The sequence below is a fragment of the Coregonus lavaretus genome (genome assembly GCF_964263955.1).
Source record: "Coregonus lavaretus genome assembly, chromosome: 16".
NCBI lineage: Eukaryota > Metazoa > Chordata > Actinopteri > Salmoniformes > Salmonidae > Coregonus > Coregonus lavaretus.
Window position 1 is genome coordinate 29,474,624 of NC_140003.1, and position 16,250 is coordinate 29,490,873.

Sequence of the window (16,250 nt, forward strand, 5' to 3'; positions counted from 1 at the left end):
TTCGTTAAAAATATTTTATATAAAATATGTGTTTCCCTGATATCTTCACAAATGTTAGTCTGAAAGCAAAATGGTCACAATTTGAAATTAATAGCATCAAGTAAAGAAGTTTGTGTAAAAAAAAGTTAAGTAAAAATGAGCTAAATCTCATATCAAAATAAGATTTCCAGTATAACTCCAGTTACAGTATTATTTTATATCTGCTCTTCGCTATCAGCCCTGAGTTTTGAATTGCTGATTTCCAGACATAATAGCTACATTACTGAAATAGTCTTGAGCTAGTATCTTCTTTCACCTGATTCTGATTGTTGTGCTGATCACATCTTAATGTGATGTGTTCTGTGGGGTTGGGACCCCTATACCCTCTTCATACCCCGGGCCATCAGGCAGGCAAACACTGTCATCACCATCTTAGGTTTCACCTCCTCTAGGTCCTCAGGCAGGGCGTACACCCGCGCTCCGATTTTCCTGGCCATGGAGATGGCATACCTGACAACAGGCAGTATTTAGGGGACATCTTATCTGTTGGCTTGAATGTTTCATCTCTTTCATCAAGCTAGTACTCAAATGTTAATTTCATCACATGGTACGTACTTGGCGTTATTGAGCTTCTCTTCCTCAGTCAGGTCCTCCACCTTGATTAGGTCGTAGCGGATGGAGCCTGGCTGGATGGCATCAATCAGGTCCAGGACTGGCATACTGGTGGCTATGGACCCATCCTACAGAGGCACACACACTGAGCTATTGCTGTGGAGGATGCTTTACTTTTATTTATTCTACTTGGAAAAGTAGAATGAAGTCTAGTACTTCAAATAAGGTACCATGGTCAGGAAAATGTTAAACAGCAGAGGTACAGCTTACCTTGAATCCAGAGATGGTGCCTTTGCCAGCCTGTGTGAGTGTGTCATTGACCCAGGTGATGATGGTGTCGTCATTCACCTTCTGCCCGTCACCAAGCTCCTCCAGAATGTTCAGTGTGTACCTGAGAGAAAGAGATGGATCCTTCTAAATGTGGAATTATGGAGTAGGCATTGGGCCTGCAAATGAGTTTTTGCTGATCACATGACCTGAACAGGGGAAAAAATATCTAAAGCACTTTTAACAATGTTCTGTTGCATTACCTCCTCATCAGCTGCCACAGCAGGGCCTGGGTGAGTTTTCGGTTGCCCTCGTTCAGGTCCTGTCCAGCAATGCCCACCAGGGAGAACTTGGCCTCATTCTTCCCCAGCTCCACTGCATAGTTACAGTTCTCCAACTGGCACAGATAAACACGTAATAAATCAATGAATAATCAATTGATCAGTTTAATCGTGATCGCACTGTGGGAGAACTCTAATTGTTCCTAGTCTCACCTTCTTCATGTTGCTGCCCAGTTTGGAGTAAGGGGGTTTATTTACTCTGTCCCAATCCACTGGCACATTGATCTTCTCATAGAGTTGGAAGATGACCAAAGCATCATCTATGTCCCTGTAAAACATGCACACACACACATTACATTAGTGTGGTTTCCAAATGATTGTAAATTGTTGGAAATGGTGTGTATAAGATGGAGTGACCTGTACTGTTCTTACACATAGAGGTGGTTGACACGAGGGTTGACCCCCAGGGAGTTCATCCAGTTCCTGAAGGTGCGCTCCTCTCTGGTCTCACCTGTAAGTGACAGATAACATTACACACTGGTTCAGGCCTTGTACTGTATATATGGTTTATATGATTTAATCAGGAAGTAGGGATGCTCAGGAACTAGATAGGTTATGGTTTGGGATGGTCCCAACACTGACCCTCGATTGAGCTCCAGTCAATGTCCTGGTTCTCTGGCTTCTTCAGGGCAGGATACTTGTTGAACAGGTTGGCAATGTACGCCAAGTTCAGCTTGGGGTTGCCACGGACCACGTCGGTTGCTGTGACGAACTGCCGGCAGCCAAGACGGTCAGCCTGCTCCAACATGCACTCTGCTCTCTTTATGTCCTCTTTCTCCTGCAGGGGGCGGTAGGGAGCGATCTATGATGTATCACTCATTGATAATTTGGTCAATTTAGCATGCACTTTTAACCAAAGTGGCTAGAAGAACAGCACTGTTGATCAGGTTGCCTAAAATGGAATGGTTATGGATGATGTTTTCTAGGTTGGGATGACCACGTACCCTTATCCCTGAAATGTCGATGGCAATCAGAGGGATTCCCTCTTCATCTCCCTTAGGAGCCACTTGGTTCAGGATGTTGTAGTAAGCCTTGGAATCCTATAATGCAAAACAAAACATTTATACAATCACAAATGCACTAAAAGATCCCGGACCGACATAGTCATATGACGATCCAGGACCGACACAGTCATATGACGATCCCGGACCGACACAGTCATATGACGATCCAGGACCGACACAGTCATATGACGATCCAGGACAGACACAGTCATATGACGATCCCGGACCGACACAGTCATATGACGATTCAGGACCGAGATAGTCATATGACAGTCCCAGACCGACACAGTCATATGACGATCCAGGACCGACACAGTCATATGACGATCCAGGACCGACACAGTCATATGACGATCAAGGACCGACACAGTCATATGACGATTCAGGACCGACACAGTCATATGACGATCCAGGACCGACACAGTCATATGACGATCCAGGACCGACACAGTCATATGACGATCCAGGACCGACACAGTCATATGACGATCCAGGACCGACACAGTCATATGACGATCCAGGACCGACACAGTCATATGACGATCCAGGACCGACACAGTCATATGACGATCCAGGACCGACACAGTCATATGATGATCCAGGACTGACACAGTCATATGATGATCCAGGACCGACATGGTGCGTATGACCCACCTTAATGTCAGAGCTGAAGTTGTTGATCTTGGAGCAGCCGGCCTCCTCCAGGTGGTAGTTGGCCCAGCGTAGCAGCAGCTCCTCTGGGGACAGCTTCATCAGGTCCTCCAGGCTCTCCCCATCCCTCAGCAGGGCTATCAGAGCTGCACACATCATTGAAATAACACACTCATAAACATACAGCTACAGAGATCAAGTGTTATAAAGTTATAAAACACACCAAAACATTGAAAGTCCATATTCAAATAAACATTTAACACACACACACACCTTCGTTTCTGCTGATCTCGATGTCAGCGAACAAGCCAATCTTGATGACCTGCCAGAGCAGTCCCAGGACCAGATGCTGCCTGCCTTCCTTCAGGTCCTCTGCTCCGATGTTTACCACGTGGCAGCCGATGGCCGACGCAGAGTTCAGAGCCAGGTTCAGATTCTCCTGTTAGAGCACACAAAAGAGTATAGATACCTGTGCATGACATACAGTATATACTGTATATAATGACAAAGAAATGAATGTGTCAATGGGTTATACAAAGCTGCAGTCCTCTGAGTCAGGTGATGTTGAACAGTCTGTAAAAGGTTACCTGGATGGTGAAGGGTGTGAGCTTCTTCTTGTTGATGGTTCTCTCATCGATGGTGTCCGGGACAGACTGATTGATCATCTTACTACCAGGTGAAGGAGAGATGCATAGGTTGATATCAATGGAATATTGCCGTAGGGATTGGTTTATAACATCAAAGTTGCACATGCTCTAAAGTAAGTCCATGAGAACAGTTAGAAAGTACCATAGAACGATCCCATCTCCGACAGCGGTGAACAGGTCGTTAGAGGTGGGATCCATAGGGAGGACATGCTTGCAGTCTGGGTCTTTCTCCAATGCCTTATTCACCCAGTTCACAAAAGCCACCTTCTCCTCCTCTGTCAGTGGAGAAATGTGTGGGCATGGGGGGGAATGCATAATATTATACATGTAGGAGTATTTGTATTTATGGAGAAATATTTGTATACATTGGCCAATCAGAGACGTATAGATGTGTGACTTCACAGACCAGGAAGTCTTGTTGTACTGATGGATTGTTCCACACATAGAGATAGATGTGGTTCTGTCTCATTTGAATGATAAGTGCTTCCTGTGTGATGTTGGCTACAGATGTATCTAGACAGACTGAAGTAGATAGGTTGGGGGAATTCTCAGCCAGTGAAACAAGTAGGGGCAGTCACCTGAGTAGGAGTGCTGTGTGCCTGAGCTGGACTGCTCTGAGGTTCCTGCTACGGCATAGATGCCCTCCTTCTTGTTGATGGCTTTCTTGAAGGTCTTAGCCACCTCTATGCTCTTCAGTCCATGGACCACCTTAGTGAACGAGAAGAGATGATTCCATGTATCTTTGGTGTCATGTCAAGATGTCTCAAGCTATGGTCTGCTCTACTTTGACATTGTCTTTCTGTAACTGCCATTGATTTTGACCTATTGACCTCTGAACTTACATTGGCAAACTCGTCGAAGGTGACTTTGCCGTCATGTAGGTCTCCTGTCTTGGTGAGATCCTGGATGATCTCTCGGACTCTGTATCCTGGCAATGGCAGGTTGGCAGCTTTGAACAGGTCATTTAGCTCATCTGTGCCAATGTGGCCGTGAGAATCAACATCTGGAATAAGAAATATAGGTCAAAGGTCACATAGAATGTAGCCTTGTTGAATGCAAAAATAATCAGGGACCCAGGATAAGAGTGAGAGAGTGAAGTGAGTCTATAATGAATTGACTACTTTTCTGTTCCTCTCTTAGTATGGGGAATCAGGATTGGAGGGTGTTCAGGGTGTTTTCCTGTCAGGCTCTCACCGATCTTAGCAAAGGCTTCTCTCAGTTCCTCCAACTCATCTTGAGAGATCTGTGCTGGAGCAGACATCTTGTGGAATCTGAAACCACTTACACATAACTTCACCTTTTTTCACAAAACCATACAATACTGAACATACTCAACAGGGAGGAACTAAAATAAATATTACATTTCTGCATGTTGTCACTGTGATAATTTCTAAAAAATGTGCTCTACCCAGTGGTTCTGGGCTCTGATGTCTATTTCATTCTGAAACATCCTGCTTCTAGCGAGCTACTTCCTTCCTACTTCTGCTAAGGTGGTGAGGTCATTCACATGATTCATATCTTTATTCATGTCTTTATATCTCATCTGCCTTAGGACTGAGTATACATTTCAGGTCCCAGTCTGAGTTGAGAGTGGAGTAGAGCTCTAGTGATAACAGACAGGAAGAATGGCTGCCATTTTACTGTGTGGTTTCAATGAGGCCGCTAAATCTGTATACCACAGATACAGCGAGAGATATAAGGTTATGTTAGAGACAGAGACCTACTTTAAACTAGGTCTGCTCTGCTTGCCTCAGAGGTGTGAAGTTTGGAGATGAGTAACAAATGTTTCTCTTTTAATTGCCACCCACCGCATCAGAACAAATCAGCTTTGCTCCTAGAGATTGCATCTATGGTTTTCTAAACATATAGTATGGAGAAGGGTCTAGAGACCATTATTTGTCTATATTCAACAATGTAGCCACTGAGCACAGACGTCATTTCAAAGTCTAGTTTTGATTTGATTTCGGTAGAGTTTCGGTGAATTCAACGTGCAATCAACAAAAATGTCATTTTGTCATTGGATTTAGGTGAAAAGTTGGGTGAAAAACCCCCGCAATTCCCTTATGTCAATGACTTTTTGCAAATCCAATCAGTTTTCCATGTTAATTCAACATCATCACATTACATTTTTTGTTGAAATGACATGGAAACAAAGTTGATTCAACCAGTTTTTGCCCAGTGGGTATGTAGTAGCACAGTTCTGAATGCTCAAATAACTTAAAACAAGGAGATCCGGGTTTTGTTCCCTTTCTCACACTATAGCTATAGAGGTCAGAAGCAGAAATGAAACTGATGTCTTTTCACACCATGGCTCAAAATGACTAGATTTGTCACTTTGTAAGCATTTAATTTAAATCAGCACTGAGACACTCTCTGGATGGCACAGTGGGATGTTCACTAATCTAACTATAGGATATTACTGCCTTTTTAGGGCTGACATTTACCCAGACTTTACTTTTAGATGATGAAGTAAATCTGTCTTTTCATTTTGATCATGAGAGGTGTTATCTTTCATCAAGCAAATCCAGTTCCTTGATTTGAAATCCTTAAAACCCTCATCAGTCATCAAGGAGTACCTGTGGTCTCAGCCACTAAAATCATCAAGGGCCTTTATGGAAATAAAACTCTGAAATACCCACAAACATCAGTCATGGTACCGCTGATTTCACATGCAAATCTTGTTCTCTTTTAAACAGACAGCTTATTCATTATGTACTAAGAAAATAATGAAATGAAAAGGTACATTTGCATGGATTAGCTAGAGGAATAGAGATTTATTGGAACAATATTATGATGTGGACATTTATCAAAGCCAATCTGTCTGTCACTCAAATTATACATCAATCAATTGTGCTCACTCAGTTTCTCTCAATTGTTTTGTATGCAAAAGCCCATTCATTTAAAGCCCCATGCAGTCTTTGTAATTTAATTTTTAAATAATCACTGTATATCTAATAAATCACTGTGTGTGTTTATTTAATGAAAATAACTCCAAAATATATTTGTTATCATTTATTTCCCTGAGCCTCCTATGGCCCTTGAAATGCTCAGTCTGATCGTGCGGGCGTTAGGAAACAAATTTGAAGATATTCACATGCACAGCACTGATTGGCTGATAGGATGGTCTAGAGCCCACCACCTTACCCAGATGAACAGTCATTGGTCTATTATAATCATGATGTGGGCCAAAAGATCTGTACCAGCTGAACAGGCTGAAATTCCAGGCAGTCTTTTCAAAGAGCTCTTACACAAAAAGGGCATTATCATAATTTTCACAATTTAAGAGTGTTATTTCGCCCTCATAGTTTGTAAATATCATTAAAAAAAGAAAAATTAAGTTAACTGCACTGACCCTTTAAGTGTAGTGTGTTATTAATTATTCAAGCACTATTGAAAGACAACATACAGTAGATAGGTTGGGGGAATTCTCAGCCAGTGAAACAAGTAGGGGCAGTCACAATATACAAATGATATATTGTTCATAATTTCTAAATTACTACAGCGGTGGTGAGTTTAAGAGATTACAGATGTGTATGTGCCAGCAAATTCCACATGCTTAACATGTATACACATGATGATATGTTGGACATTTTTTACTGAGTTACTGTTAGCTTTCACGTTAGAATTTTCAGCAGTTGCAGCAAGGATAACCACAAACCAACTAACTTCCTGTTTAAACACTATGCAATGGTTTAGGCTACTCTTGCTCTCTGCCACAATGTTCAGCTGATACTGAAACTAAAGTCATGACATGGCAATGCTTCTCCTGTGAACATCAGAATACACTATAGGGCTATATAACAATTTTGTAATACTGTATCAATGTATTATGTAACAGTTTAACAGCATTCCTTGGATGATAAAGTAGCAAGAGGATACTTTATGATGATAAAGCATGTTGTTAGGCTACTGTAAATCAATGCATACTACACATGCTGCCCTCAGATCCAGGAAGACACCATCTATTAACACACATGACCATCTGTGAACACTTGTGGACTGTTAAAGCAACAGAAAATCATCATCATCCTCATCATCATCATTCATCTTCAACCTCATCAAAACCATCATGCAGTCACAGACCATTTCCCCAGTAGATTCAATGAAATACTGACACATGCAGAGGCACACACAGACACTGACACAGAGAGGCCCCTAGGTCAGGAGATTTAATTACCTTAGGGAAGTGAGTTGACTGGAAGGTCTGTCTGTGTGGTCTGTCTCTGACTCACTCTCCTTCCTTCAGTGTGTCTGCTGCTCTCACTGCTTGACAGGCAGGCAGTATATATATATATATTTTTTTTTTTGTTTTTTTTTTTGTGAAACTGCAAAATATTCCAGTAGCCTAAAACTGATCTTTCTGGTTCCTCCACATTGCTTAAGTGAAAGATAGACAATTTATGGCATTTATGGCAGTCGGGCAAGTTGAGCCTGCTCTGAGAATTTATTTGACTGATAACAACCTAAAACTGATCTTTCTCGTTCCTCCTCATTGTTTAAGTGAAAAACTGTCAAATTATGGCATTTATGGCAGTAGGGCAAGTTGAGCAACTCCAGCACCTGCAAAAAAGTACCTGGATGTGCATATGTTCTTCTGCTTTTGTCAGGCAAATTGAGCTGAGAATGTATTTACTGATAACTGATTCTTCACACTTCAAATAACATTGTCATACATAAATGTTCTGCCATATTTGCATTGGCATACTCTAGTGTAGTAGACAATCGTGCACCCATATAGATCCCATTAAATGACCATTCTAATTCCTAATTGAATTCTATACACGCACCCAATTTGAACCTAGCTGACTCAGACTCTTCATTTGTTTGACGGTTGCTATGGCGGTTGCCAAGGACTTTGCTGAATCGGGAAGTCGACTCTCCACAACTAACAGAGAGGCCAGGGAAATCTCAGCGGTAAGTTTGCCTAAAAAAATAGACATTATGATGTAGCTAACCTAGCTAACAAACTAAATGCGAAATTAAGAATGTGATGTTTATATTGAACGTGTTTCAAATGTCATTATTTGGTAGATTCATGGCTACTGGTTGCTATTATTCTAAGACTGGTTATTTGTTGTTGGTTAGCTTAGCTCTGCTTTCTTAACAACTAACGTTAGGCTTGCCAGTTTTACTCCCTCTGATTAGCCTGCAGCCTCCTCATGATGATTGGTGTCATTGTCAGACATTTATACAACTGTAAATGTATACAGTAAACTTAGCTACTGTACTTTTTGCCAGGAAATAGAAGCTTCACCGTGGAGTCACTATGTCATCAGAACATGCAAGGCTTCTTCTACGGAGGCCTTTGCCCCCTAAAAAGATTCCCCCCATTGTGAAACCACTTCCTTCGCCTATACTTTCAGGTAAACTACAGGGATTAATATACAGGGGTTGAATACAGGCGTTGCCCTATTGCCTGGGGCAAGTCAACTGAGCAGTCCCGCAAGTTGAGCCTGCTCTGAGGTTGCCCAATTGAGTGATAAAAAAAGTCATTAAAACGGATAGCTTAAAACGGATCTTTCTGCCTAGTTAACAATTCTAGGGAGAGGGAACGTTTTTGTAATGTTACCCCTAATGTTCCCCTAATGTTTGAGTGTCCAGTTTTCTGTTAGTTAGGGGAACAACATTCTATCTATGTTAGCAAAAAACTTTGGAGAACCTTTTTAGAATGTTTTGGTGTTAAAGTCAGGAGAACATTCCCTTAATGTCAAACAGAACTTATCTAGAACGTGGTTACAATGTTCTCAGAATATACACTGAACAAAAATATAAAAGCAACATGCAACAATTTAAGATTTTACTGAGTTAAGAGTTCATATAAGTCAATTGAAATAAATTAATTAGGCCCTAATCTATGGATTTCACATGATTGGGAATACAGATATGCATCTGTTGGTCACAGATACTTTGGATGGGCCTCAGGATCTTGTCACGGTATCTCTGTGCATTGAAATTGCCATTGATAAAATGCAATTGTGTTCGTTGTCTGTAGCTTATGCCTGCCCATACCATAACCCCACCGCCACCATGGGGCACTCAAAGTTGACATCAGCAAACTGCTCGCCCACACAACGCCATACATGCTATGCTGTCTGCCATCTGCCCGGTACAGTTGAAACTGGGATTCATCCGTGAAGAGCACAATTCTCCAGTGTGCCAGAGGCCATCGAAGGTGAGCATTTGCCCACTGAAGTCGGTCACGACACCGAATTGCAGCTTCCCTGAGACGGTTTCTGACAGTTTGTGCAGATATTCTTCGGTTGTGCAATTCCACAGTTTCATCAGCTGTCCGGGTGGCTGGTCTCAGACGATCCTGCAGGTGAAGAATCCGGATGTGGAGGTCCTGGGCAGGCGTGTGTGACAAGTACTGAGTATACGAAGAGGCAGGATGCAGACGCAGGAATTAACAAGGTCAAGGTTTACTTAACAAAGACAAAGAGAAATAACAAAGATAGAGTAAACGACACGAAGCTCAACAATCACACACAACATCACCCAGAACAGTCCAGGGCTAAATAGGGGTGGTGATGAGATGATGAGGTGCAGGTGCGCTGGAGGTGATTAGGGTGCGTTGGGTTTCCATTTCGGTGTTGCCGAGGTGGTGCGCTCAGACCGGTGGCTCAGTAGGCCGGCGAATCAGAGCGTCGGAGGGGAGCAACGGGAGAAGACGTGACAGCGTGGTTACACATGGGCTGCGGTTGAGGCCGGTTGAATGTACTGCCAAATTCTCTAAAACGACGTTGGAGGCGGCTTATGCTAGAGAAATTAACATTCAATTCTCTGGTAACAGCTTTGGTGGATATTCCTGCAGTCAGCATGCCAATTGCATGCTCCCTCAAAACTTGAGACATCTGTGGCATTGTGTGGTGTGACAAAACTGCACATTTTAGAGTGGCCTTTTATTGTCCCCAGCCCAAGATGCATCTGTGTAATAATCATTGTGTTTAATCAGCTTCTTGGTATGCCACATCTGTCAGGTGGATGGATTATCTTGGCAAAGGAGAAATGCTCACGAACAGGGACGTAAACAAATTTGTTCACAACATTTGAGAGAAATAAGATTTTTGTGCGTATGGAACATTTCTGGGATCTTTTATTTCAGCTTATGAAACGTGACCAACACTTTACATGTTGCGTTTATATTTTTGTTCAGAATACAACATTAATGTTCTAGATGCGTTTTAAGAACATTTATGTGTCCAGTTTTCTGGGGGTTAGGAGAATATTCCATCAACGTCCCACCAAACATACACAGGACATGGATGCCATGTTCTCACAATATTAATGTTCTAGACACTTTTTATTTTATGTATTCTTTTGTATTTGACTCCCTTTATCTCCTCAATTACGATCTTGTCTCATCGCTGCAACTCCCCAACAGCTCGGGAGGAGAAGGTCGAGTCATGCGTCCTCTGAAACATAACCCGCCAAACCGCGCTTCTTAACAACTGCCCGCTTAACCCGGAAGCCAGCCGCACCAATGTGTCGGCAAAACACATTTCACCTGACGACAGAGGTCAGCCTGCAGGCGCCCGGCCCGCCACAAGGAGTCGCTAGAGCGCGATGAGCCAAGTAAAGCCCCCCCGGCCAATTGTGCACCGCCCTATGGGTCTCTTGGTCACGGCCAGTTGTGACACCCTGAGATCGAACCCAGGCCTGTAGTGACACCTGTAGTGATACCTCGCGAAGCAACAGCTGCTGTCTATATCCCCTCATGATTGCGCATTTGTAAAATAAACATAGACTGGACAAGTAGATGCGCAATGGATTATGGTCATTGTAGTTAATTACCACTTTTTCGGAGCTAAATTATGTAGAATATTGGCCTGTTACTCCGTACTACATCACACAGTCAAGGCTGGATCTGATTTATCTCTAGAGAGACTGTGCAATGTGCGCATTGAGCTCACAGAATAAAAATGAATGAAATGGAATTCAAATCATTGAATCGTTGTTAGTCAATTAGTTGTTTAAAAAACGAAAAATAACAGAAATGTTGGTTAATCGCTCAGCACTATCTACGTTTGATGCAACTGTTAAAGTGTCATGGGAAGCTTGCATTTGTTTCTTCCAGGTACAATCATAGACTCATTGCCCTCAACAGCGAGAAGGGATCTGAAGGACAGTGCCTCCGAGCGGAGTGAGTCAAGCTGCCACGTGCTTCCTCTTTGGGACTATGACCCTGCAGCCTTCAGGGCGGCTCCCACTCCCCTGACCTCGGTCCCATCCATGCTAATACCTAAAATAATTGAGGGCTTCCCCTGTAAACCCCCACGCACCCTTCACAAAATCCCCCTCCTCGACCTCCTCAAGACAGACCCCAGATACATCCCCTCTCCCCCTAGCTTTAGCTTCAATGATTTTCTGCGGTACCCTAATGGCGGCTGTGAGGCTCAGTCACTAGAGGGCCTGAAGAAAGTGGCCCTGTCTCGCTGCAACTACAGGAAGCTGGTTGGGCTTTTCCTGATGGAGCTGCACAAAGGGCAGCAGACTGAGGTGTCCAAGCAGCTGATGTCCACTGAGAAATTGCCAGAGGCCAAGACCAGGATCCCACAGAAGCAAATCATATGCGGTACATACTGTATATAATATGTTAAAGATTACCTACCATTGTAGTAGGCTAGAATCCAGATTGTGGTGTGTTCATTATGCACCAGTACTAGTGTTTTATTTAGTGAGTATTGTGTGACAAGGATGCTTGCTTGTGTAAGTTACAGTGGTGTACTGTTTCTTCATGCTTAGTGTATGTGTTGTTAGTATTTGTTGTGTGTTATCTGATAAGAGCTGGCAGCATTGATCCGTATGGAGGTGCAAGCTCAGATGATGTGTCGGCGGAGCTGTGTGGGAGATGGGACCTGCAGGTCTGAGCAGAAGTCTGTGGAGATCTGGGTACCCCCAGGGGAAAGACAAGCTGTTCAGAAGCAGGAAAATGTATACCTAGGCAAGAACATGTTTGCCTTCTCACTTACTATAACAAAACCAACACTATTGAGTTGTTTGTACAAAGCCAAGCTCTGTTTTTCTTGTAGCAAATAAATCAACATTTCCTTTGAGCAGGAACGGAGGTGATCCTGAACTCTGTGACAACCAAGAACTTCCAGGGCTCTCGGCGGACCCACTCCCCATTCAGGCACTGTGGAGAGGCCATCAGCCCATCTGAGCTGGCCATACTGGACTGTCTGACGGAGGGGGGCAAGGCACTCACCCTGAAGGTGCTGTGTGTTGTTTACTGTGTGTGTGTTTGTGTGGGTGTGTGTCAAATTCTACAAGTCTGTTCTTTGCCAATTATTTATGTATCCTTTTCTTATTATTTTATAATTTATTCCTTATGAATTGAAAACCTTTGTTCTCAGACTCTTTGCAGCATTATTGAGAGAGACAGAAACACAGCCATCCCTTGTTCGAACTAACATTAAAAGGAAATGAAATTTAGCATAACAGAAAGTAGAAGAGGAATATGTGAGCTAGAGCTTCTCTTTTTCTCTGAACCTTGACTGAGGGATTTACTGTGTGTTTTCTCAGGCCCACTTCATTGCCCTGCTTCCTGATCTGACTCCTCTGGCCCAGAGCCTGCTCTACCTCAACCTGTCCTTCAATGACTTCACTATCTTCCCAGTGGAGGTGAGATGCTTTATGAACTGAGGCAAACGATGAGCATGTCTTACCAATATACTGGGGTTATTTTAGAGCAGTGATCATCAACTAGATATTTGACTAAAACAAATAATTTCAAACCTTGCTTACGTTTGTATACGGTCACATACAGTATATCTCTCTATTATGTGTGGGAATACTTTGGAACAGATTTCCTAAATTAAAATCACCCCCCCCAAAAAATGCTCAGAAAACTTGGGGGCTAAATAAAATCACCTGCGGCCCAAATTAGGCACGCTGGCCGCCAGTTGGGGAACCCTGTTTTAGAGCCTATTTATCTGAAAAGGGAGTTCTGAAAGCATGTTGCAAAATGTCACTGCAATTCCATGGCATGACAACTTCCAAATATCTCTTCCCCTCTCTCTCTCTAAACAGGTGTATGAGCTCACACAGTTGGAGGTGCTGAAGATGAGAGACAACCCCATAGAGGAGATTCCTACCGGCATCCACAGACTCACCAGGCTCAAAACCTTTGTCATCTCCTTCTGCAAGATCACCTCCCTGCCGCCGGAGTAAGCCACAAGGGGGCGCTACAGTGTTGGGAACCTGTTATACACAGTGTTATAAACTGACCCTGCTGTTAGAAGTCTCTGTCGGTGTCCCAGATCTGAGTCCTGTGCTGTTGGTCCTACCTACAGGCTGTACCAGCTGCCCACCCTGCAGTTTCTAGATGTATCCTACAACCTCCTCTCATCCCTAACTAATGACATCAGAAAACTCAGGTACAGTCCAGAGTAGGCAGTAAGCCTGCAAAGACCATGATATGGAGCTTTTTCCAAGGTCTTACATTGTATGGGGGTAACTCACCCGCCACCACCACCTTTGTATAGTACCCACCTTGTGTTATTGTTTAAATGTAACAGAACACCTCTGTCTGCAGGACTCTGGAGTACCTGAATGTGGAGGGGAACCAGCTGCCTGGTCTGCCCTGTGGCGCCCTGCGCCTCTCCCTCACCCAGCTCAGGATCTCCAACAACTACATGCACCCCTACTTCTGGAAGAGCTGCAGCCAAAACTCCCCCCAGGAGCTGCAACACTCAGCCACTATGACACTCTCTCTCACAGACACCTGTCTGCGCTATGCCAGCCTACCCCCTGAGGCACAGATGGCCCTTAGCAGGTAGCCTATTTACACAACCCTGATCAGATTCAACTAAATAGAAACACAGTATAAAAGATAAACTCCATGTTTTGTTTTTTTTAGGTAAAAGAGTTGACTGTTTCATTGATAGTGTGTGTGTTTTTATGTGTCCCCAGGGTGGGTGTGTGTGACTGCTGTAGGGGTCCTATGTACGGACCTGGACTCAAGGTGATCCGGCCCTGCTACAACATCTTCGGACTACACAGGGTGCCCTTCATCTTCAATGCCTGCACCCCAGCATGCCACTGGAACTTCAAGAACCAGACCAAGAGTCTATCCAGTGTTCTGTATGGAGAAGACACAACTCACAATAGTGAACAAGTAACAAGACTATGAAGGAACCAATACTGAGGCTACTGTATCTTGGCCTGAATAGCCAAAGACCTCTGGACATCTATCTCATCAGGACTACTAATCTTGTGCCAAATTGTAACCTTACCATTACTGATGTAACTGTCTTTATATAGCCTTGAGTAGTTGTCTGCAAAACATGTATTTTGCATAGCAAGTGCATGTGAATACTCCCATAATTATGGCACTTTTAATGTCTACATTTTCCATTGACCTCAAATAAAAATAAAGTATTTCTGAATACTAGTTGTGTTCAACTATTTCAGCCATCAAGTAGTGTGTATCGCTTTAAGTCTGACTTCTTATGTAAACAAACAAAATATGGACCGTGCACCTCAACAGACAGCTTGACAAATTGAGGTTTGAAGGAGTGAGACGATTTTTGTAACTTTTTTTATTAGTAGTGTAATGGCTTTAAAAAAATAATTGTCCAGGTGGTGGCGGCAATACAACATCAGTTGTGGTACCCTATAAAACCATTCATTGAATCAGATGGCTCATTCATCACAAAACCCACTGATAATGCCAACTACTTTAATACTTTTTTCATTGGCAAGATTAGCAAATATAGACATGACATGCCAGCAACAAACGCTGACACTACACATCCAACGATATGACCAAATTATGAAAGACAAGCATTGTAATTTTGAATTCCGTAAAGTGAGTGTGGAAGAGGTGAAATAATGATTGTTGTCTATCAACAATGACAAGCCACCGGGGTCTGACAACTTGTATGGAAAATTACTGAGGATAATTGCGGACGATATTGCCTCTCCTATTTGCCATATCTTCAATTTAAGCCTACTAGAAAGTGTGTGCCCTCAGGCCTGGAGGGAAGCAAAAGTAATTCCCCTACCTAAGAATAGTAAAGCCCCCTTTACTGGCTCAAATAGCCAACCAATCAGCCTGTTACCAACCCTTAGTAAACTTTTGGAAAAAATGGTGTTTGACCAGATACAATGCTATTTTACAGTAAACAAATTGACAACAGACTTTCAGCACGCTTATAGGGAAGGATATTCAACAAGCACAGCACTCACACAAATGACTGATGATTGGCTGAGAGAAATTGATGATAAAAATATTGTGGGGGTTGTTTTGTTAGACTTCAGTGCGGCTTTTGACATTATCGATCATAGTCTGCTGCTGGAAAAACGTATGTGTTATGGCTTTACACCCCCTGCTATATTGTGGATAAAGAGTTACCTGTCTAACAGAACACAGAGGGTGTTCTTTAATGGAAGCCAATCCAACATAATCCAGGTAGAATCAGGAACAACTCAGGGCAGCTGTCCAGGCCCCTTACTTTTTTCAATCTTTACTAACAACATGCCACTGGCTTTGAGTAAAGCCAGTGTGTCTATGTATGCGGATGACACAACACTATACACATCAGCTACTGCAGCGACTGAAATGACTGCAACACTTAACAAAGAGCTGCAGTTAGTTTCAGAATGGGTGGCAAGGAATAAGTTAGTCCTAATATTTCAAAAACTAAAAGCATTGTATTTTGGACAAAGCATTCACTAAACCCTAAATCTCAACTAAATCTTGTAAAGAATAATGTGGAAATTTAGCAAGTTGAGGTGACTAAACTGCT

At 42.9% G+C, this 16,250-nt stretch overlaps 2 protein-coding genes across 3 annotated transcripts; one reads left to right on the top strand and one right to left on the bottom strand.

The window, feature by feature from the left end:
* LOC311144068 (plastin-2-like) lies at window positions 1-7,758 on the bottom strand. Of its 2 annotated transcripts, none has more exons than XM_084180021.1 (16): window positions 7,679-7,758; window positions 4,696-4,781; window positions 4,344-4,504; window positions 4,080-4,209; window positions 3,644-3,776; window positions 3,442-3,523; window positions 3,128-3,293; window positions 2,858-3,000; window positions 2,144-2,239; window positions 1,782-1,977; window positions 1,572-1,650; window positions 1,353-1,467; window positions 1,122-1,255; window positions 862-982; window positions 595-719; window positions 1-489 (listed from the first exon to the last, which is right to left on the bottom strand). In XM_084180021.1, exons 2-16 carry the CDS (start codon window positions 4,760-4,762, stop codon window positions 357-359), a joined length of 1,881 nt encoding a protein of 626 aa, XP_084036147.1. In that variant the 5' UTR covers window positions 4,763-4,781; window positions 7,679-7,758; the 3' UTR covers window positions 1-356. The 2 variants fall into 2 exon arrangements, with proteins under 2 accessions (XP_084036147.1, XP_084036146.1); XM_084180020.1 differs by having other exon boundaries at window positions 4,696-4,772; window positions 7,679-7,755.
* Window positions 7,759-8,337: 579 nt separating this feature from the next.
* On the top strand, window positions 8,338-14,885 carry lrrc63 (leucine rich repeat containing 63; the record flags this gene model as incomplete). Its single annotated transcript, XM_084179666.1, has 8 exons — window positions 8,338-8,415; window positions 11,815-12,073; window positions 12,284-12,442; window positions 12,559-12,713; window positions 13,024-13,122; window positions 13,531-13,877; window positions 14,036-14,275; window positions 14,413-14,885. The coding sequence occupies 6 exons, from the start codon at window positions 8,338-8,340 to the stop codon at window positions 13,669-13,671; spliced, it is 891 nt and encodes a 296-aa protein (XP_084035792.1). The 3' UTR covers window positions 13,672-13,877; window positions 14,036-14,275; window positions 14,413-14,885.
* Window positions 14,886-16,250: the final 1,365 nt, after the last annotated feature.